The 24,207-nt window shown below is 48.8% G+C and overlaps 1 protein-coding gene across 1 annotated transcript in view; it reads right to left on the bottom strand.

The window, feature by feature from the left end:
- The window catches only part of ISM2 (isthmin 2), a 45,682-nt gene extending 21,675 nt beyond the window's left edge, over nucleotides 1–24,007 (bottom strand). The window contains exon 1 of the mRNA XM_077820365.1: nucleotides 23,870–24,007. Coding sequence (XP_077676491.1) covers nucleotides 23,870–24,007 — 138 coding nt within the window. The remainder of the gene's footprint in view (nucleotides 1–23,869) is intronic.
- Nucleotides 24,008–24,207: the final 200 nt, after the last annotated feature.

Below are 24,207 nucleotides of genomic sequence, written 5' to 3' on the forward strand. Positions count from 1 at the left end.
TGACACCCCAAAGGGCCCAAACCTGTCACAGTTATGTCATGGAAAAGTGTGACAACAATGTTCCTGCCCCTTAAAGCTTGCAAATGAAATTTAATTAAACTAAATTTAATGGGCAGTTATTGCCAGAGCCGCTTGGCTACATCATCAGAATTAGCATCTTTTGAATTGTAAACAGAGCCAGTTTAATCTGGAGTCATCAGTAAGACAATAAATACACAGCCCATCTTTATTGTAACCCCTTTAGGGTAGGGCCCATTTGTTTGTAAAGAGGCCTGCACAATGGATCCCCGATTCTGATTGGGGCCCTTGGGAGCTCCTGTAATGTGTTTAAAAAAATAATGTTATTTTTAAAGTTATTTTTCAGAGGAGAATCTGGTATTAACCATGTAGGTGTAAATTCTCCAGCAGGCCCATGCAAACATGTGCACGCACCCAGCTGAGCTGTACAAATGCCCTGCTGCCCTGCACATCCGGGGGAGGGAGGGAGATACGCATACCTACATTAGGCGCACACACTTTTGGACACACCACTTTGAAAATGTGGGCTCTGAAGTTTTGCTCCTGTGATTCTCTAAGAGAAACTTACAAAAGATATACAGGGGAAGGGGGGCATATTTTGTGGAAATTAAAACTATTTGCAATAGTTTTTGATATAAAACAACATAGGCAAAGAATAAGAAGAGTTGACGGGAGCCTCAGGGATCTGATGGCAGAAGCTTCTCCATTCTAGCTATTATAAAGTCATCCAAACCCTATTATGTCGGCATGTACTGCATCGTTTCAGAGATCAGTTGTACACATTATTTTCTCACGGTTTCTTTCCCTGAACAGGGCAGTGTGAGCACAGGACTGGAGGCCAACGCTGTGACCCTGGTCAAGTTATATCTGCTCTCCAGGCCTCAGCTGCCCTATCTATACAATGAAGTGGGGACCCTGCCTTTCTTCACAGTTACATTGTGAGGATATCGTTGAAGGTGAACTTTGAAGCAAAATTTAAAGAAATGTGTTGTATGCCCTCTAGATCTTCTCTGTGATGGATTTACTCCTGAGGGCATTCTGTACCAAAATATTAAAAATTCTGTGCACAATATTTTAAAATTCTGCAAAGTTTATTTATTGAATAAATGTGGAGGCTCCAGAATGGCATTGGGGAGCACAGGCTACTGGCTGCACAGAGGTGGGAGATCACTGTGTAGCTCCCCCCCTCCCGGGACATGAACTCAGAGGTGAGGCTGCACCCAACCCTGACACAGCGCAAGGACTGGGCCTGCCCCAGAAACACCCCAAGGCCTTGCCATTCCATGCCAGGTGCACCCGGTGTGGGCAGGCAGACTCAGCAAGGCAGGATCCAAGTGTGGAGGGGCTTAGTGTGGGGGGATACAGGTGTGGGTTGAGAGGGTTCTGTGTGGGGGAATCTGGGTGCAGGAGGCTCAGTGGGGGATCTGGATGCATAGGGACTTGTTGGGGGGTTCTGGGTGCAATGGTAATGAGACTCTGCAGGGGGGTCCAGGTGAAGGTGGTTGGGGCTCAGCGGGGCAGGTTCTGGGTGTGGGGAGGATAGAGCTTGGCAGAGGGGTCTGGGGGGCTCGACAGGGGGGCCAGTTGCTGGGGGAGTGGGGCTCAGTGAGGTGGGGTTCCAGGTGCGTGTGGCTTGTTGGGGAAGTCCAGGTGCAGGAGGAGTGTGGCTCATTGGGGGGGTTCTGGGTATGAGGGGGTCAGGATGGACAGGGGTTGGGAGAATAAGGAAGCAGCTCTCTGTACAGTGATCCCTCCCCCTGCAGCTGAGGAGCGATGCGTGCAAGAAGCGTGGAGGGAGGGGCAGGGAGAGTTTGTAGAACTTCCTACAGTCAGGGGAGAAATCTGGGGGTGGGTCTGACATGACCCTGGATGCTGTGCAGTGGAAGAGGAAGTCTCATCCTCCCCAGCCCAGCCGGGACTAGCAGCTGAGCCTGCTGCAGGGTAGAAACCACCAGCCACATCTTCCCAGTCCCACCTCCAGCCCCACAGTGATTTACCTCTCTGTCGGCTGCTCTGGGCACCCAAAACATACTGCTGGGGTGGGGTCACATGACCACCCTTTGCTTCCCTGTCAGAAAGACATTTTTCTGCGGGGAAGCAAAGAAATCTGTGGGGAACATAAATTTTGCCCATGTGCAGTGGCACAGAATTCCCCCAGGAGTAAATGGATGAAAGCACAAAGCCTCAGACTAGAAACACCAGATGATTTTTCTCCTTACAAAGAAACCACGAAGGGCACAAGCTTCTCATTTCCTCTTTGCTTTGCAGCTCACCTGCAAGGATTGCAAAATGCTCTGAGGATGAAACACATTCGTTGCCAGTATTTCACCTGCTGGGTTGGCTGGGGCAGTGTTTCAACAGCATCCTCATAGGAACCACTGATTAATAATAATAATTCCTTTTATTGCAGTAGTGCTGAGGAGCCCCAGTCATAGACCATGATCCCATTGCGCTAGGTGCTGTATAAACACAAAACGAAAAGATAGTGCCTGCCCCAAAGAACTTACTGCCTGTAGCCTCAAATTTCATTTAAACAACAGGTCTCACAAAATTCCCAGGACCAGCTAGTTGGGAACTGAGGGACTTTGTGCTCTGATGGTTTACGCATGACATGCTTGGGACGTCAGAGCCAAGAAACAGAACATTCCTTGAGCGTGAGAAGAAATATAATATCCCTCCCCCGCCAGCTTTTACTGGTGGGGCCCGTAGAACAAAAGTGTACAAGAGGGTTGAAGTTGTGTGTCACCTGCTAGTTTAGCTTGGTTGGGGGTACTCGGTGAGTGACTGCAGGGACGGAGCAAAGCAGCACAGGGAAGCTCTTATTCAAGATCAGTCTTTGCAGAGTAATGGCGCAGCCCAAGCACTGCTGGGAGTTAGCCTGAGGCTGGAGCTCAGTTTGAAGAGCAGGCAGCTGTAGCTCTGCTAAAAACACCATATTAACCCTGCACCCCCGTGCGCCCCTGGGATGACTTCCACCACAGAGTGCAGCCAGCACCGACCTGTTCCAGAAACAATTTGCAGTTTGCTCCCAAGTCCTCCACCTAAAGCAGCGCTCAAGAGAGTCGATGAGGCACAAGAACCCCTTTGTTTACATGAAGGACCTACATTAAGTAACACTTTTTCTGGTAATTTTTCGGTGGTGGATTCACTGTTTACAATAGAAATACCAGGATTTATTCCAGAGTCTGCCCTGTCATAGACCTTGGCGCAAAAAACAGACACAACTTCCCCACCATAAGGAGTGGGGCCAGCACAGCCCCCAAAGCAGGCAGCGCATGGTTCGGGTAGCTGAGGAGTATGGCGAGTCCATGCAGTGTCCGAATAGCCTCCACTGGAGGAGCCTATGGAGTCCCAGACCTGGGGAGCCCCAGTACAAGTGCCTGCCCTCCTTTATGGCAAATCCCTTCATGTGTAGGTGACCAGGCTGTCAAAAGGAGGTGAATCCTTCCTCAGGGGCAATGAGTGACTTGGCCAAAGTGACACAGAATCAGGATTACAGTTAAGAACAGAACACAGGGCACTTGACTCCCCATCCCCTGCTCCAAACAGGAGCTCACCTTCCCTAAGAAGGATCACATTACACATGCAATTTATTTTTGACTAAGGACCTGCGGAAGCCCGTTTAACCTAATCCTGGAGCTCCTGTAACTCTTTCCAGAACAGATCAGTTACTCAGATACTATGCTGGTGTTATAAGAGCCTGGGTATAACAGACCAACAGAAGCTAGCAGCAATCTACAGGATTGTGTGGCTTACTATTATATTTTAACACTTGCAGTCCTAGGTTTATCAAGACACCCTGGATAACATGGCATCGTCCTCTCCTCGTAATATAATTTCATCTGCCTTGAAATGGGAGCTACAGGTACTGGGATCAGTGGATTCATCTTATTTCACATTCACAAAGCCTTTCATCCCAAAGTACTTCCCAAAGCCTGTACGCACAACATCTTTGACATGCAGCTGCATCTGGGATGGAGGACAACAGCCAGCACAAAGCAACACTGCACAAAATTAGGTGAGGAGAGGAATTTTGGCTATGGAGACCAAAGCCAACTCACTTCTCACACCAAATGTGCCCTGGGATCTTTAATATCCAAGAAAAGCCAGACAGGAGTGGACTTTTAAAACCTCTCTCTGAACTGATCTAGCACTCATCAGCAAAGTCTCCAAGTGCCTCACAATCATTAGCAGATTTTACTTTCACAACACCCAGTAAGGTAGGGAAGCACTCGTCCCATTTTAGAGATGGGAAAGTCAGGCCCAGGGTAGATCAGGTGGCTTGTGCAAGGTCACATAGGAAATCTGTGGTTGAGTCAGGAACTGAACATGGATCTCCGGAGTCCAAATCCAGTGACTTACTCAACCAGCCTAGGATCCCATCCAAAAGTTTCAGTGAAGCGTTCTAATGGTGGCTTCCACCCTAGTGTGACTCCCAATAAAGATCCCTCCGCTTCCCACATACACACAGCACAAAGCAGAGCAAGGGGGGCTATTTCTTCAGCAGCTGAAGCACAAAACTGTCTCAAGAGGCTTCTTCAGAGTTACTGACCCTTTTTGTCCTGACACCGATAGGTTTTGCATAAATGTCACGGTTCAAGGGAAAATCCATTGGAAACTGGAGTCTGACAAGACAGTTGGTGCCCACTGCAGGCAGCCCCACACCACAAAGAAGCAGATACTATTCTGCTGCTGTAGTTTTACTGCCCTCATGCTACTAGGACAGAACAACACTCAGAGTATGCACCAGAGTACGCAGTACATGCTGCATGTACCCAGATCTAGATCAGAGACAGAGACAGTTGGACACACAGACAGGCAAATTCTAGTGTTAGGGCACATGTTTTCTGTTAACATAGTTGAGCTGTAATACACATAAGCTCTTAATGCATGGGACTGAGTTGCTATTAACTTGTTCCAGCTATAAAACCCATGTGCTTTAGTAACCATTAACTTGTTCCAGTTAATGATATACATTTGTTAGCTTGCACATGGTACCCCACCAATGGCTCCAGCTGTTGCTTCCGTAGCTTTTCAGCTTATGTAAAGCTGTGAAAGAAAGAAAAGAAGCCAAACAAGAGCGCTCATCCCCCACACACCCCATCCGAATAACACTGGATAGTTCATGGCTCCCACCAAGGTGTCTGGATGGATTTTTTAGACTTGAAATCAAGGAGAGCAGATCAAAGACAAGTTCCCTGGCTCCCCTAATCTGTGGCAATGTGTTGCAGTGGGAATCAGGAGGGGATGGCACACCAGGCAATAAAATGTAAGGCATGTCTATTTCCCTACCCCGAAGGGATGGCTTTGGATGCACCGGGGGAAACCGGCAGTGGGGCCAAGCCGCAGATTCATCCCTCAGTAGCAGCAATGAGTGATGTAACCCCAGCCGCCCGAGAGCTGGCAGCAAACATCACGAGCTACAAACCACAGACACTTCCCAGCGGGATCAAAACCCACAACAAGCAGAGAGCTGGGAACTCAGCTCTGGCTGGAAACCCAGCCTGCTCCTCCCCTGCTTACACACTCTGGCCTTCTGGAGCCAGGTTCGGGGGCTGCTGAGAGGATGCAGCAGGAGATGGAGCACAAGGCCACGGGATTAGGCTGCCCATGGAGCCATCACTCTAGCAGCTGTGGATCTGACACCTCTTGTGGGGAAACTGAAAACAAATAAAAACAGTTGCTATGTAAATTCATCATTAAGCACTTTAAATCAAAAGTGTTTCAGGAAACTGCTTGAGCTGGCTCCATTCATAGCAATTACGCACCCTGGATAGGGAAGGCTCCAAGGACACCTAGCATCTCCCTGCCTTGCACTGGGGAGTGGAACTGTCACCAGGGCACCTGATCCCTTCACCACTTGGGCCCATTTAATTCCAGTAAAATCACCCCCCGCAGCTGGATGGCTCAGCTGCACCTTCCCAGCAATGGGCACTCGCCCTCCCAGCCCCTTGACAGCTCATCCCACTCCCCTGTGGCTGGAAGCAGCTGGTCCTTTCCTGCCCACACAGTGTCAAAAGACAGCTAACACCTCCAGGCTGCTGCTGGCCACCGACACAACCCAGCCGCCTCCTGTCCCCCGGCTAGAGCGTGGGCAGAAAGGGGTTAAGCCCTAAGGACACATTGTGCACTAGGGCCCAGGGACCCCGGCCAGAGAGGTGGCTCAGCAGGCGAGAGTGCCTAGGGGACAGAGTACCCCCCTGGGCTGGAGGGTCTTGGGCTTTTCCGGGGCACTGGCCCAGCCAGAGGCAGTGAGGGAAGGAAGGAACCTGCCAGCCAGGCTGTTGGTGAGAGGAGAGCTCCGACCAGCGGCTGGTTCTCTGCACAGGGCTGGAAGCGGGACGTGCCCCAGCAGGAGGGATATGGAGGAGATATGGCTGAGGGTGGGGCGGCTGACGGTACAAAGCAGGGAGAGGACAGCAAGAGGGGAAGCACATAAAGGGCCGATGGGTGGGCAGTAGAGGTGACATGTAACCGGCTGTCGCCTGCCCGCACTCACCAGGCACCGCAGCATGCAGACAGCGCTGGATGGAAACAGGACTTGGGGGTAGGGCCCTGCTGGCAAAGAGCCAGCATGTAGTAGGGGCTGCGCTGATGGACCACCAGGGGGAGCAGCCGGCCCCGCACACTGCAGCTTTGCCCCACCACCAGCGTTGCATCCTCACCCCCATTGTCGGCCACTGAACCCCCCCACTCACCGCTGGTGGGCTGGCGAGCAGGGATCCAGCCAGCAGCAGGACCCACCAGGACTGATGGGGAGGGGAGACAGAAAATATGGGACAATCTGCTTGTTTTTAAAAAAAAGTCAGGACACCTGCAGGAAGGCTTAAATATGGGTCATCTGGTCACCCTAGGCATGCCCCCTATGCTGGGCCTTGACAGCAGACCTGTGGCTGTCATGAGCAGTGCCTGGGCCATGGGGATTCTCCCCTGGCCAAAGACAGGGCTTCTATATAGGGTTGCCAACAGTCTAATCACACAAACCCAAACACCATTTCCCCGTCCCCTGCCCCGCCCTTTCCCCAAGGCCCCTCCCCTGCTCCGAGGTCCTGCCCCACTCACTCCATCCCCCCTCCCTCACTCACTTTCACCGGGCTGAGGGTGCAGGAGGGGGTGCGGGCTCTGGGCTGGGGCTAAAGGGTTCGGAGTGTGGGAGAGGGTGCGGGGTACAAGCTTTGGGAGGAAGTTTGGATGCTGGAGGGATCTCAGGGCTGGGGCAGGGGGTTGGGGTGCAGGAGGGAGTGTGGGGTCTGGGAGGGGGTCTCAGGGCTGGGCAGGGGGTTGGGGTGCAGGAGGGGGTGCAGGCTCTGGGCTGGGGCCAAGGGGTTCAGAGTGTGGGAGGGGGCTCTGGGCTGAGCCTGGGGCAGGGGGTTGGGGTGTAAGAGGGGGTGTGGGGTACAAGCTCTGGGAGGAAGTTTGGGTGATGGAGGGGTCTCAGGACTTGGGCAGGGGGTTGCAGTGCAGGAGGGGGTGTGGGCTCCAGTAGGGGGTCTCAGGGCTGGGCAGGAGATTGGGGTGCAGGAGGAAGTAAGTGGTGTGGGTTCTGGGAGGGAGTTTGGGTGCAGGAGGGGCTCTGGGGTGGGGCAGGGTGCAGGAGGGGATGCGAGGTGCAGGCACTGGGAGGGAGTTTGGGTGCAGGATGGGGCTCAGGGCTGGGGTCGGGGATTGGAGTGCAGGAGGGGGCGAGGGGTGCAGGCTCCGGCCCGGCGGTGCTTACCTCGGGTGGCTCCTGGTCGGTGGCACAGTGGGGCTAAGGCAGGCGCCCTGCCTGCATTGGTCCCGTGCACTTCAGTAGCCTCCGGGAGATAGAGCCCGATTGCAAGAGACTCCTGGCAAAACCGGTAGGGTTGGCAACCCTAGAACTTCTATAACCCCTGTATATCTGCACAGTGCTGTGCAGTGGCCACAGAGGGAGAATAAACCTTCCCTCAGATTCTAGTCTATTCTGTTTAAAACACATTTAATTTGTTCATAGGCTATTCGATGACATTCTTCCCCAGTGTCTGACTGCCTCACAAAAAGGAATTCATTTATCTTCACCAGCCACTTCACAGATGGGAAGCTGAGGTTCGAGGGGGTCAAGTGACTTGCCCAAGGTCCCCCAGGAAATATGTGACAGAGTCAGGAACAGAAGCCAAATCCCCTGATTCCCTAATTCCAGCTCTGCCACTACCTCCCCTGTCACCTTTCCTCTCTGAGCCTTATTGGTAAAATGGAGATAGTGATATAGAGCCACTTTGCAGAGGCTTGTGGAGAGGCTAAATTACTGTTTCCAAAGGCATAAACAACAAAAACACCACCCCCCACAGAAAGCCTTTTCTTTGATGGTTTTAACATTGGCATTTAAATTACATCCACGGTGTGCTGGATGCTTCACAGCCCAAAGCCCTGTTTTGGAGTACCTGGCCCCATACACAAGCAAACTGCCACTTGGGAATTCCCTCTGATCCTGGGGGCTTCCCCAGGCTAGCTAGTGCTGGCAGAGCAGACCGCAGCCTCTGGTACAGGGGTTTGCCAGGAATTACAACAGGGTGTGGCTGGAATGCACTATGCTAGTCTGGGCAGCTGTATATTAGAGCAGTCCCCTAGGGGCTGCTTTAATTTATGCCAGAGACTGGAACACACAGACTCCAGGGGAGCCAGCATGCTCCTTCCATTCACCACCTCACCCCCCTGCTGCTGGAGCCAGCTCAGGACCAGAAGACTGGGGTGTCATGAGAAACTTCAGATTTTGATTTTAGACTCTTGTGTACTGGCTCTTTTGGTACATTTTCAAACAACATGCTAAAGTCATTTCTGTTCATAGCCAGTTTTGCAAAAACCCTTTCAAAATAGCAAAACTCACGTTAGGCCTTGTAACTCCATCTAGCCCTCAAAACGCTATTTACAGGTGTGAAGAAAACTAAGAGGAGGGGAGAGTGCAAAGGGGCATTTACAGAGAGGTCACTGGGGTGACTGATGTTGTCCATAGATCCTATTTCCCCCATAACACCCACTGCCTTCCCACACTGGAGGAGTTTCCCTTTATAACAGTGTAATAGTATAGGACAGGATCATCTGGGGGTTCTGGCCTGCAGTGGCCTCTCTCTCTGACATTTTGCTAGTTAGCGTATTATCATTTTCTGAATGTAGAGGAGCCTAGAAAAGGAAGTGCAAGGTTCCCCAGTGCCCATCGCACACTCATGCTTGTTACCAGGAGCCCCACTCACTGCTGCAGAGGAAGGCAAAATCCTCCCAAGAACCCCATGCAATCATCTGATGAAGAACAACTGCAAATAACATGCCCCCCACACCCTAGTTCCAGCAGTGCCGTGCATCCAGTGCCTCATTTGTGCCAGGCCTGAGCCCTGGCACTTCTAGGCTTGGCAGTTCATAGCCTCGGCACCTCTGTCATTACAAATTAAGCACTGAGTGCATCCCCACATCACAGTCCACCCAGGAATCCCCTGGGACACCCCACAATTACTCATCCTGGGAGAGACTGTTGGTTGCCTCCTCCCCTGAGGAAGGAGCCAACTTAGCTATGTAATGCAGCCACAGCCTCTCTGGGAAGAGGAAGGGTGTTGGGGGTGGGGGAGGGAGAGCAGATGTGGGCTTAAGACATCTGTACAAAATCTCATCTCGCTGAAGACATTGCACAGCGCTCTGCACCTGGTGTCCTCTGGGTTATTAGTGAGGAGGCTGCCTGCGCCCTGGGAACATGCAGCTAAAAATAGAGAGGAGGATCTTAGCAACATATTAAAGGGAAACCAAGCAGGGAGAAGCTGACCTTGGGCTCCACCACAATGGGGGAGAGCTGGGTAATTACTGGACATTTGACGGAAAGGGAAAGGCAAGACTGTGGGGTAATTTAATCATGGGGGTGATCAGGAATTACTGAAATACTCCTCTCTCTCCACAGTGCAGCCTTCTGTCCCTCCCCCCCGCCCTTTCTCCCCCCACACTCACACATTTGTACAGGCTAGCTGGCTGCTCCACAAACATTTGCACTTTACTCATAGCTCCCTGCCAGGCTTCAACACAACCAGCTAAGTGTTAAATGTCTACACTGCCTTGTCTACACCAGAATTCTAGAACGAGTTAAACCTGTCTAGGCTAGGTGTGAGCATATGACAGCTAATACATGCTAGCTATCACGTTTGAAAAATTTAGGATAGACAGGGTGTAGACTTCTGACGTATGCCATACTGGTCAACCTAAAGCAGGGATCGGCAACCTTTGGCGTGTGGTCCACCCTGGCAGGCCAGGACGGTTTGTTTACCTGCCGCGTCTGCAGGTTTGGCCGATCACAGCTCCCACTGGCCGCAGTTCGCCGCTCCAGGCCAATGGGGGCTGCGGGAAGCAGCGCGGGCCGAGGGATGTGTTGGCCACCACTTCCCACAGCTCCCATTGGCCTGGAGCGGCGAACCACAGTCAGTGGGAGCTGCGATCAGCTGAGGACGCAGCAGGTAAACTGGCAGGCCGCATGCCAAAGGTTGCCGATCCCTGACCTAAAGCCTAGGCTCCCCCTATGTAGCATATGCTAAAGCCTGGTGCATACTAGGCTTTCCAATGTGTGCCTTAGCATACGAATACATGCTAAATCAGATCTTAAATCCTAGCCTAGATCAGGCCTTAGGTATGTCTACACTGCCACCAGAGGTGTGATTGTAGCTTGTGCAGCCATAACGGAGCTAGCCTTGATCTAACTAGCATGGCTAAAAATAGCAGTCAAGACCCAACAGCCTGGACCCTGGTGCAGGCTAGGAACACAGGTATGTCCCACAGTTCCAGGCGGGTTTGTACAGCCCATGGTGTGAGTCCATACTACCGCAACTTCACTGCTATTTTTAGCTTCGCTAGCTAGATTAACGCTAGCACGGGTCCACGCTGCAATTACACCTCTGACTGCAGTGCTGACATGCCCTTAGCTAGAATGTGTCAGCTAACACCTTGTAACCCCGGTCAAGACAAACCCACAGATCACAGCTCCCTTCTTCCCAACACACACTGACTCCATCCAGCCTTTCTGTTGTCCACTTGCTGTCTCAGTGCAGGGGGAGTCCTCCAATAAGCAAGAGGAAATGTACAACATTTTGTTTACTTTGAAGCTTTATTCTTCCCCTGGAGACTAAATAAAACAACCAATAGCCCAGGAAATATTGCTTCCCTTCACACCATGAGCCACCTGGGACAGGAGGCACATAGACCATCATATCTCTGGTCTCCTAGCCCCAGAAGTCACAAACATCCTCTCAGCTTCTCAGTAAAGCCCAGGAAGTTACTAGACACGTGGAGCAGGCAAGAACTGAAGAACGGGGAAAAAGTCACTAAAATGGGTTCCGACAGCTGATCCTTTGAGGGTATCCTGTAATCCAGTGAGGGTTTTTTTCCCCTGTGAAAATTTTCAACAAAACCCAAAAGGTTTTCATCAAAAACTGAAAAATTGTCAGTTTTTTAAAGAAAAAAGTTGGGGAAATCTTTTTTTTCCACCTTTGTTTAAAAGGCATTCCCCAACATTTTCAATTAAGAGAGAAAAGTTTGGGTGAAAATGTCTGTTGCGCCAATGAGCCACTGTTCACCTAAAAAATATTGGAGGAAAACTTCCCAACTAGCTCTAGTAACCAAACACATCCCACATGTTAAATGCAACAGCCTTATTTCACACTGCACCAACGACAACCCTGCTGTACAACCACTACCAGCCCCACATCTCAAGACCAGCCATGGAGTCTGCTCCCAGCGGGCACCAGTGCGACTTTGGTAGTACCTGGGTCTCTCTCTAACTGTTTTTAGTGATAATGAAGGATACCAGTTGACTCCACTGCAGACAGAAGACCTCTAATCCCCAGAAATAATCCAGCCTGGGCAGCAGCAGGGCAGGGTTTCCATGCTGTAACACACACACATGCCACTCTGATGTGCTTTGGAAAGCCTGTAGTTTGAGGGGAGGTCAGTCTCCATAGGCCAGCCTTTGGTGAATTATGGGGAAGGCTGGCAAGATACAGACACCCCTCCATTAGGAACCAAACGGAGGTATGCCCCTACCCCCAACTCATTCTACAATGGCTTTGTGCCATTGCTGACCTGGAGCTGGATTTGAACCAGCAAACTAGAAGTGCAGAGAGTCATTGCTAAAGGGTCCATAAGCACCTAGCTCATGAGAATGGCTCCTCCCTGCAGAGCAATTCATGCTGAAGCCATTCCCTATACATGTGCCTTTTACAGGCACCCCTTTGAGTTCTGCAACAAAAACTCAAAAGACCTATTTGTGCCGCAAAATGGGAAGAAGCCTCCTGATCCAGTAACTTCCCTACAGCGGGCTCCTCATTGTTTTTGCTCCTGCCTCAGCCCCAGGGCGGAAGGGTTTTCACTTTGTTGGCTAAGATAATTTGGCACTTCTCAAAAGGAAATTTGCTACAAAGGGTAAAGTACCTTCCTGTGCACAAAGAGCCCCTTTCAGAGAGGAACGATGCTTCAGTGCACGTTTTATACCCACAAATCCGACCCCGGACAAGGACAAAGCCGGAGATAAGAACGCTTAATTGCTGAAGAAATGAAAAGGTAAAAAGCACATCCGCAAGCAAAATGACTCTGCCACTGACACAGCCTGCAGCAGCTGTGGGGAGCTCACTGCACACATGGCCTGCTTGGATCCTGCATCATGTGTCTTTGGGTTCTCTCCCCCTGGGTTACCATGGAAGACAGAGGAGTTGTTCCCTTGTCACCCCTGCAAGTCCCAACCTGAAGCCATCCTCCACCCTCTGTGGCAGCGCTGTTAGCTGATCCTGAGAGAGTCAGTAAGAGAGAGGATTGGGAATCAGCAGTAGGAGCAGATGGGTTCTGAGGAAAGTAAGATTCGGTTTTTATGCAACCATCCCTGGTCACAAGAAAGAGGGAAGAACAAAGCACGTAGGGCTATTCAGAGCAAAAGTGATGCTAAAAGGAACGTTTTCCAGAAAGCACCAGCAGCTTCACTGCAGAGATGATGTTGGGGAGCCCAGTTGGGTCCCATCTGGTCCATCCATCCAGAGATCAATGAGGGATTGTTCCTTTCACTATGTTCTCCAGGGCTTGCTCCGATCCCTGTTCAAATGTTCCAAGCGATGGGGCTTCTGCTATTTCCACTTTTCCTGAAACTTGGGAAATTTTCCCTCATGCTGAGCTATATTTTCTTTTGCTGCTTTTAATTCCTTTATACCTTGTTATACCACTTTGGAGCACCCTCAATAATCCCTTGCTCGTCAGACCTCCCAGGGAACTCTAGCGAGGTGCCATTTAACGATACAAATTAGACTCTTTGAATTCATCCTCACAGCTCAATCACTCCACCTATTTGCTCACAGCCTGGATTGACTAAATCACAGATTTTAATCATGATTTAAATTAGCAAGCAGGAAACCTTGATTTAAATTTTTGTTTTTAATCCTGCTTCACATATGAACCTTTTAGTTATTTTTCTAAAGAAAAGCTATATAATAAAAATGACCCTAATATATATTTATTCGGAGTCTTAATTTTTGCTTTATTATTACGGTAGAAAATGGCAAATGCTACATTTCTTATTTATGAGATCATCCTTTTTTGCTCATGATTTGTGTCAAGCTGTAATTGCATGGAAATTGCAATTCAATTAAAAATGCACAAAATGGCATTTTAAAATGGTTTATTATCAGTTAAATAAAATAACCTTAAATGTGCTGGGTACATAGGAAAAAAAGTTGATCAAAACACATTTTGCATTTAAAACTGATTTATTAAACAAAGGATGTTCTAACTGGCGTTAGGGAATTGACAGATTGTTTCTAGTCACCATGGGCCATATTTTCAAAAGGTATTTAGGAACCTCATGGGGTTTCAATAGGAGTTAGGTGCGTAAATTCCTTAAAAATCCCATGAGGACGAGGCACCTATCAGCATCTTTAGGCATCTAAATACACCTTTGAAAATCTGGCCCGATATCCTTCAGGGTTTTAGCATCAATAGATCTCATATTCTCCCAGCTGGATTTTATTAATCGATTGGAAGAGCAAGACAAGCTTTTCTGGTTTTTCAACTCCCAGTTGGTTTCTTAACTTTGAATGAACCAGCCCAAATTAAATAAATATTCTCTCTCCCTCTGCTTGCTAAACTGAAACCAAAAGGAACGAAGGCCAAAGCTTTTCTGCACAACAGAAACTAAAAGTACTTACATTGGGAAAAATGTAAAAACCAGCATTCACTCCACTGGAAACCCTGAAAATAGCACAGATGCTTACATGACATTGTCACGTATTTATAAAGCTTGAGTTGACCTCACAAGTTAACAACGTTCTCTGACTGATTCTGTATATTCTCAAAGAAGCATCACCCTTCAACTCATTGCAATTTGAGCAGGGCTCATTGATGAAGCATATTTTATTTATTTCAAAGAGTTTACTACTATTAAAGTAAGTTTATGCCTTAACATAGGTTATCAAGTTTCAGAGTAGTAGCCGTGTTAGTCTGTATCCGCAAAAAGAACAGGAGTACTTGTGGCACCTTAGAGACTAACACATTTATTTATACTCCTTTTCTTTTTGCGAATACAGACTAACACAGCTGCTACTCTGAAAGGAGGACTTGTGGCACCTTAGAGACTAACACATTTAATTGAGCATAAGCTTTTGTGGGCTATAGCCCACTTCATCGGATGCATAGAATGGAACACATAGTAAGAAGATATATATGTATACACATACAGATAAGTTGGAAGTTTCCATACAAACTGTGAGAGGCTAATTAGTTAAGATGAGCTATTATCTGCAGGAGAAAAAAACTTTTGTAGTGATAATCAGGATGGCCCATTTAGACAGTTGACAAGAAGGGGTGAGGATACTTAACTTAGGGAAATAGATTCAATATGTGTAATGACCCAGCCACTCCCAGTCTCTATTCAAACCCAAGTTAATGGTATCTAGTTTGCATATTAATTCAAGCTCAGCAGTTTCTCATTGGAGTCTGTTTTTGAAGCTTTTCTGTTGCAAAATTGCCACCCTTAAATCTTTTACTGACATCAGGAATCATAACATTCAAAAACCGGTAGGAGAACACTTCAACCTCTCTGGCCACTCAGTAAAAGATTTAAGGGTGGCAATTTTGCAACAGAAAAGCTTCAAAAACAGACTCCAGCAAGAAACTGCTGAGCTTGAATTAATATGCAAACTAGATACCATTTACTTGGGTTTATCCTCACACCTTCTTGTCAACTATCTAAATGGGCCATCCTGATTATCACTACAAAAGTTTTTTTCTCCTGCAGATAATAGCTCATCTTAACTAATTAGCCTCTCACAGTTTGTATGGAAACTTCCAACTTATCTGTTTGTATATATCTCTATATCTATCTATCTTCTTACTATATGTTCCATTCTATGCATCCGATGAAGTGGGCTGTCGCCCACGAAAGCTTATGCTCAAATAAATTTGTTAGTCTCAAATACTCCTGTTCTTTTTGCAGATACAGACTAACACGGCGGCTGCTACTCTGAACCTGTCATTATGCAAGGCACTGAATTTAGCTGTATGGAATGGAAATAACTCAACTTCATGAAAAAAACTCATACAGATACAGACAGACCTCATCTTCCTTTCCAAATGCAAATGAAAATAGGTTTTTCCAAAAAGAACAACGTATTCAACTAAAAAATATCAGATTTTTTATCCACCTTGCTTGATCATTTCTGTTGTTCTTTGTACCTCTGCCCTCTCCTCCAATCTATCCACATCTCTAGGGCATTACCCAAAGTAACCAGTATTCCAGATGTGGTCACACTGGTGCCATCGAGATAGGGACTGTCAGCCCTGTGACATGAACCAACTGTGTATACAACCCAAAAATCATACTGGTATTTTTGCTACCCTGTTGCTTTACAAGCTGATAAACGCAATCTGCTATCCCCTCTCATCTGCAGAAATCTCCCAGCATTACCCGCTTTCTACATCTGTCCCCCCATATTCAGTGGGTTCCAAGAATAACGATACACATCCAATTTAATATTATTTCCTAAGTGTCAACAACCTTCCCGCTGCTGCACAAAACACAAATGAAGAAAGTCTCTGCTCCAAAGACCTTAACAGTCTACAAGGCACACACAGACATGATGAGAAGCACTGATAGACCCCAAGGAAGATTGTTTCTCCATCTTGTCTCCTGCCTATGCATCTAACTCCCAAGCCCTTCTGAAAAATTTGATATAAAACTTCAGTAGAACCCAGAGTTCTCAAGTTGAGACCTGTTGTGCTAAGCACTATACAAACACATATGGAGGCATGGTCTCTGGGCATTCATGCAAACGCCGTAATTCAGAATCATTCACAAATTTGTGCTGATTTATTCCTCCCCCTTTGCTAGCTGATTAGTAAAAATGTGCCTAACACAGATCTCTGGAGTTCTCCACTGGACACCGCCCTCAACTTCGTACATTGCCATTTTATTATTCTCTGATTACAGCCTACAAGTTTGCCTTTTCAGTTAAGATTCCACAAAGTACCATATCCAGTGCTTTACTAGATACCACTGCCTTTTTGCAAGAGTTTGGGTGTTAACCACAGTCTCCCAGCTGAACAGCAGCTCAGGTAATTACATTATGCCTGCCTAGAATTCCAACTCTTGTGTTGCTGCGTGCTGTTACACAGCCCTGGTCTACACTAGGAGTTGAGGTCGAATTTAGCAGTGTTAAATCAATTTAACCCTGCACCCGTCCACACAACGAAGCCCTTTTTTTCAATTTAAAGGGCTCTTAAAATCGATTTCCTTACTCCACCCCCGACAAGGGGATTAGGGCTGAAATCGGCCTTGCTGGGTCAAATTTGGGGTACTGTGGGCACAATTAGACAGTATTGGCCTCCATGAGCTATCCCAGACTGCCCCATTGTGACAGCTCTGGACAGCACTCTCAACTCAGATACACTGGCCAGGTAGACAAGAAAAGGCCCGCCAACTTTTGAATTTCAATTTCCTGTTTGGCCAGCGTGGCAAGCTGCAGGTGACCATGCAGAGCTCATCAGCAGAGGTGACCATGCAGAGCTCATCAGCAGAGGTGACCCTGATGGAGTCCCAGAATAGCAAAAGAGCTCCAGCATGGACTGAACGGGAGGTACGGGATCTGATCGCTGTATGGGGAGAGGAATCCGTGCTATCAGAACTACGTTCCAGTTTTTGAAATGCCAAAACCTTTGTCAAAATCTCCCAGGGCATGAAGGACAGAGGCCATAACAGGGACCCGAAGCAGTGCTGCGTGAAACTTAAGGAGCTGAGGCAAGCCTACCAGAAAACCAGAGAGGCGAACGGCCGCTCCGGGTCAGAGCCCAAAACATGCCGCTTCTATGATGAGCTGCATGCCATTTTAGGGGGTTCAGCCACCACTACCCCAGCCGTGTTGTTTGACTCCTTCAATGGAGATGGAGGCAACATGGAAGCAGGTTTTGGGGATGAGGAAGATGATGATGATGAGGTTGTAGATAGCTCAAGCAAGCAAGTGGAGAAACCAGTTTTCCTGACAGGCAGGAACTGTTTCTCACCCTGGACCTGGAGCCAGTATCCCCCGAACCCACCCAAGGCTGCCTCCTGGACTCGCCAGGCGGAGAAGGGACCTCTGGTGAGTGTACCTTTTAAAATACTATACATGGTTTAAAAGCAAGCATGTTTAATGATTAATTTGCCCTGGCATTCACGGCTCTCCTGGAAGTATTCCCTAAGCCTTTGCAAAAGGTTTTTGGGGAGGGCAGCCTTATTCCATCCATCATGGTAGGACAATTTACCACTCCAGGCCAGTAGCACATACTCGGGAATCATTGTAGAACAAAGCATTGTAGTGCATGTTTGCTGGCGTTCAAACAACATCCGTTCTTTATCTCTCTGTGTTATCCTCAGGAGAATGATATCATTCATGGTCACCTGGTTGAAATAGGGTGCTTTTCTTAAGGGGACATTCAGAGGTGCCCGTTCCTGCTGGGCTGTTTGCCTGTGGCTGAACAGAAATGTTCCCCGCTGTTAGCCACGGGGAGGGTGGAGGGGGTAGCCACGTGCTGGGGGGAGGCAAAATGCGACCTTGGAACGAAAGCACATGTGCTATGTATGTAATGTTAACAGCAAGGTTTACCATGAAAGAGTGTACACATTGTTCTAGAAAATGTGTCTTTTTAAATACCACTGTCTTTTTTTTTTTTCTCCACCAGCTGCATGTGTTTCAAGGATCACAGGATCTTCTCCTTTCCAGAGACTAGCAAAGATCAGAAGGCGAAAAAAAACGCACTCGCAATGAAATGTTCTCTGAGCTCATGCTGTCCTCCCACACTGACACAGCACAGACGAATGCGTGGAGGCAGACAATGTCAGAGTGCAGGAAAGCACAAAATGACCGGGAGGAGAGGTGGCGGGCTGAAGAGAGGGCTGAAGCTGAAAGGTGGCGGCAGCGTGATGAGAGGAGGCAGGACTCAATGCTGAGGCTGCTGGACGATCAAACTAATATGCTCCAGTGTATGGTTGAGCTGCAGAAAAGGCAGCAGGAGCACAGACCGCCGCTTCAGCCCCTGTGTAACCAACTGCCCTCCTCCCCAAGTTCCATAGCCTCCTCACCCAGATGCCCAAGAACGCGGTGGGGGGGCCTCCGGCCACCCAGCCACTCCACCCCAGAGGATTGCCCAAGCAACAGAAGGCTGGCATTCAATAAGTTTTAAACTTTTAAAGTGCTGTGTGGCCTTGTCCTTCCCTCCTCCACCACCCCTCCTGGGCTACCTTGGTAGTTATCCACCTATTTGTGTGATGAATGAATAAAGAATGCATGAATGTGAAGCAACAATGACTTTATTGCCTCTGCAATGCGGTGATCAAAGGGAGGAGTGGTTAGCTTGCAGGGAAGTAGAGTGAACCAGGGGGCGGGGGGTTTCATCAAGGAAAAACAAACAGAACTTTCACACCATAGCCTGGCCGGTCATGAAACTGGTTTTCAAAGCTTCTCTGATGCGCACCGCGCCCTCCTGTGCTCTTCTAACCGCCCTGGTGTCTGGCTGCGCGCAACCTCCCACCCCGCCATGAACGTCTCCCCCTTACTCTCACAGATATTGTGGCGCGCACAGCAAGCAGTAATAACAGTGGGAATATTGGTTTTGCTGAGGTCTAACCAAGTCAGTAAACGGCGCCAGCGTGCTTTTAAACATCCAAATGCACATTCTACCATCATTCTGCACTTTGCTCAGCCTGTAGTTGAACAGCTCCTAACTACTGTCCAGGCTGCCTGTGTATGGCTTCATGAGCCATGGCATTAAGGGGTAGGCTGGGTCCCCAAGGATAACTATAGGCATTTCAACATCCCCAATGGTTATTTTCTGGTCTGGGAATAAAGTCACTTCCTACAGCTTTTGAAACAGACCAGAGTTCCTGAAGATGTGAGCATCATGTACCTTTCCCGGCCATCCCACGCTGATGTTGGTGAAACATCCCTTGTGATCCACCAGTGCTTGCAGCACTATTGAAAAGTACCCCTTGCAGTTTATGTACTCGCCGGCTTGGTGCTCCGGTGCCAAGATAGGGATATGGGTTCCGTCTATGGCCCCACCACAGTTAGGGGATCACATTGCAGCAAAGCCAACTACTATGACCTGCACATTTCCCAGGGTAACTACCCTTAATATCAGCAGATCTTTGATTACGTTGGCTACTTGCATCACAGGAGCCCCCACAGTAGATTTGCCCACTCCAAATTGATTCCCGACTGACCGGTAGCTGTCTGGTGTTGCAAGCTTCCATAGGGCTATTGCCACTCGCTTCTCAACTGTGAGGACTGCTCTCATCTTGGTATTCTTGTGCCTCGGGGCAGGGGAAAGCAAGTCACAAAGTTCCATGAAAGTGCCCTTACGCATGCGAAAGTTTCGCAGCCACTGGGAATCGTCCCAGATCTGCAACACTATGCGGTCCCACCAGTCTGTGCTTGTTTCCCAAGCCCATAATCGGCATTCCACCGCATGAACCTGCCCCATTAGCACCATGATGCCCACATTGCCAGGGCCTGTGCTTTGAGAGAAGTCTGGGTCCATGTCCTCATCACTCTCGTCATCGCGCTGACATCGGCTACTCGCCCGGTTTCGCTTTGCCAGGTTCTGGTGCTGCATATACTGCTGGATAATGTGTGTGGTATTTAATGTACTCCTAATTGCCAAAGCGATCTGAGTGGGCTCCGTGCTTACCGTGGTATGGCGTCAGCACAGAAAAAAGGCGTGAAACGATTGTCTGCCATTGCCCTGACGGAGGGAGGGGTGACTGACAACATGGCTTACAGGTTGGCTTACAGGGAATTACAATCAACAAAGGGGTAGCTTTGCAAGAAACTGAATGGCCCCCTCAAGGATAGAGCTCAAAACCTCAAGGATAGAACTCAAAACTGGGTTTAGCAGGCCATTGATTTCACAGAGGGAAGAAGGGAGGGAGGAGAAAATGAATACAAAACAAATCTGGTCTATTTCTTGTTTTGAGCCACTTCATCTATCTTTATACATCTTGCTGGAGTAGACTGTGCAGTACGACCACCAGCCATCGTCATCTCCTGGGTGCTCAGCAGAAGACTGTGCAGTATGACTACTGGCCATCGTCTTCTGCTAGATGCAGATTAAAAGACAGTGCACTGCCTGTAGGACTCAATCGCCATGAGACGAAACTTAAAAGGGAAATGACCTGGCTGAGTCACTCCCATGTTTGCCCAGGTGCCCCGACCTCATCGAGGTCGGTTAAAAGAGCACCCAGGACTACATTGATGATGGCTACCAGTCATACTGCACTGTCTGCTGCCAAAAGGCAATAAGCTGCTGCTGTGTAGCAATGCAGTACCGTATCTGCCAGCACCTAGGAGACATATGGTGTTGGTGAGCTGAGTGGGCTCCATGCTTGCCGTGGTATGGCGTCTGCATGGGTAACTCAAGAAAATAGGCGCAAAATGATTGTCTGCCCTTGCTTTCTCTGAAGGAGGGAGGGAAGGGGTTCCTGACGATATGTACCCAGAACCACCCGCGACAATGTTTTAGCTCCATCAGGCACTGGGATTTCTACCCAGAAATCAAATGGGCGGCGGAGACTGCAGGAACTGTGGGATAGCTACCCACAGTGCAACACTCCGGAAGTAGACGGTTGCCTCGGTACTGTGGACACACTCCGCCATCTACATGCACCTAGAGCATTTGTGTGGGGACACACACAATCGACTGTATAAAAACACTTTCTACAAAACCGACTTCTATAAATTTGACCTAATTTCATAGTGTAAACATACCCACAGCCATGTTTCACCAAGAGGTGGCTGCATTTCTGTAGTGAGCAAACAGATACAGGTATATATGTTTGCAGAATTTCCCAGGAAAGGCACAATATAAATGTAAGATTATTGTATAGATATAACATTTTGAGCAATCCCCCTTCATCCACTCATTTGTAATTCAATCCAAAAAAAGTTATCAAATCCATTTGGCATGATTTAGGCCAAGATCAAACCAAGCTCTCTGGTGCTTGTGGTTCAATTATCTTCCACTGGCTTTCAGATTCACTCTCAACATTTATCCCATTATTTTACTAAGGAGTGAAGTTAAGATAATCAGACAGAAATAGTCAGAATCACTCTTTTTAGTCTATCGGTGCCACGTTTTAGTAATAACAATAAGGTACATCCCCATTTCTCTGTAACATTTCAAAAAGAGCTGCCAGTCATTCGGTAAACTCATCAGCCAACCCCTCCGACATGCTGGGATTAAAGTCTGTCCACCAAGCTTCTTATACTGATGCCTATCACTGATGAATATCTGGGCTGCTACTACCCAGACCTACTAATTCATATACAGTCAGTTTTTCCACATCTTCCTTTTACTACCTGTTTTTTATCAGTAGCTGTGGTCACAAGGTGAATTTTTTTTCCTTATTGTCTAACCCCCTTTTCATTTTCCTGCTAAGAGACCCATTTAAAAGGCAGTTGTTTGGTTCAGCCATATGCAAGTCACTGTTTCCCCTCCTTGTTTGTTAAAGGGCCTTTTTTCTCTAGGATTGCTATAGATTTGCTCCCATTCCACTGATTTCTCCCCCACCCAAACCCATAGTGGGTTTCATGCATTTTGATCCCATGTCCTATAAGCCCACTAGTGACTGCTGTCTTGAAGCCAGAGGGGTAGAGTCAAGGTTTCCTTCCATTATCTTAGCTGTTCTAAATCCTTTGCAAGACAACACACAGGTCCTGCCACAAGAACAGGCAAAATACAGCCCCTGGCCACCCCCACCTTTTACAGAGAGCATGGGTGGATGTAGCCTCCCACTTCAATGGGTACACTAGAGGGAAGGTATGGGGGGGTGTCAGGGCTCAGACCTGTTAGGTTGCTGCCCTCTCTGTGGGGGTAGGTGGATTCTGCCCTGCCTGAGGCTGGGGGAGCCACTCCTGGTCCCACCTTTCCTTGAGTTCCAGCCCTGCTACCAGTGGGAGCAGTATCTTTGACCCTGACCCTCCCTCTGGGCTCTCTGCCTGACAGGTTGCCTCAGGCCTGGTGTGATAATGCCAGCAGTAGCAACAGGTGTGATCTGGGTCCAGTCAGGGTGGACAAGTTGCTCCTCACGCTATTGATGGCAGGTGTCAAACCTGAGTGGTGCTGTGACCCTGTGTGTCAGGTTGCAACGTCACTCACTCAAATCTGTCATCATGAAGGGGCAGCCTGGGCCAAACCCAAAATCCAGGCCCTTGCACCCACAGAAATCATTGCATATTGGTTAATCTGGGCCAGATTTCTGTGGGTGCAGTTGAACCCATGAACCCACGCTAAAGTCTACCCTGCTTGAGGGGTGCAGCATATGGAAATGTAGATGCCAGCATGTCATACTCCCTCCTATGCAAGCACAGGTCATTTGGATCAAGGAGGAGCATGACATTCTGGAACCTGCAGCCGCTATGGTCTCCACCTCCAGGGGCAAGGTCGCTGCAATCTGCTGCATTTAATGCCAATGTGGTGAAACATTTGTGCTCCTGACAAGTTGCAAACCCTGCCCTGATTCAGGCTATACTTTGACTTACCTCTCCTGTGAGGGATATTGTCCTTTGGAGGCAACAGACCTTCCTGCGCATTGAATTATTAAACTTAGCCTCAGTCTTGAGGCGTCTGAAATCACATTCCCTGCTCCCATCCCATGGAAGGCTGAGATCTCCGGTGATCATACACCTTGGGGTGGTGGGGAAAGGGCTTTGCCCTTTCTGGCAAGCCAAGGAGGAAACTAAAAACCTGTGTCTCTCTCAAGTGGCTGCTGTTACCCATTATGTCATTCAGAGCTCTCAGTAGGACGAGGTGTGGATGGGCTACATGGATACATTTTGGATAAAATGTAATGTAATTACATATTACCTTGGACATGACCAACTCCAAGGGACTCCTCACAGTCTTAGCAGGAAGGGCTCTGACCTCTGTACAAGGGTGTGCTGTCCCTTTCCACATACGCAGAGATGCTGGAGAAGAGCTCCCCAGGGAAGGAGGCATTGCCATATACTGAGACTTTAAAAACCCAGCTGCAGCTGGTTAAGAAAAACCATGCACCTAGAACAAAACGGGACCCCACAGGGTCCTACCTCTCCCCGCCACTCCTGGGGCGGATACTGGATTTTCTAGAGCTCTGTCTAGGTGACTTTGAGGGGCTTCCACCACATGTGCCAGCTCTTTAGAAGCCCTGCATGTGCCATGTTGGGGGCAGGTCATCTGACCACCCCCCAGGTTAGGCTCCTGTTCTGTTCTCCCACATCTACGCCCCCACCCCACCCCCAACAATACCCAGAGAAAGAACTACCGCCGGGCCCCACTTCTGCTCTCAAACAGAGCAGGGAGCAGCAGCCAGTTGCCTTACCTCCATCAGCTTGTGACTCCGCTCCCTGGGGCTGCTGGCGCGTTGTTTCCTCAGGGGAAGCCCTCTCACCTCCGCCAGAAGAGTTGTCAGGAAGACGAAGCCTAGGATAAGCACAACTTTCCCTCTGATCCCAGACATCTCTTCCTCCGCCCTCCCCCCAACCCACCTCTCCACGCACAGACAAGGCAAGCAGCCAGGCACCCCCCCACCCCGAATCCAGCCTGCTAATGTTACAAAATCAGTCCCTGAAGGAGTAGGAGAGGGAGGATCAAAAAGTGCAGATGAAAACTGCAATCCTCTTTCCAGCCTTCTGCTCCTGTATTGTTGTGTCCCCGGCA

The sequence above is a fragment of the Eretmochelys imbricata genome, chromosome 6, assembly GCF_965152235.1.
Source record: "Eretmochelys imbricata isolate rEreImb1 chromosome 6, rEreImb1.hap1, whole genome shotgun sequence".
In the NCBI taxonomy this organism is placed as follows: Eukaryota; Metazoa; Chordata; order Testudines; family Cheloniidae; genus Eretmochelys; species Eretmochelys imbricata.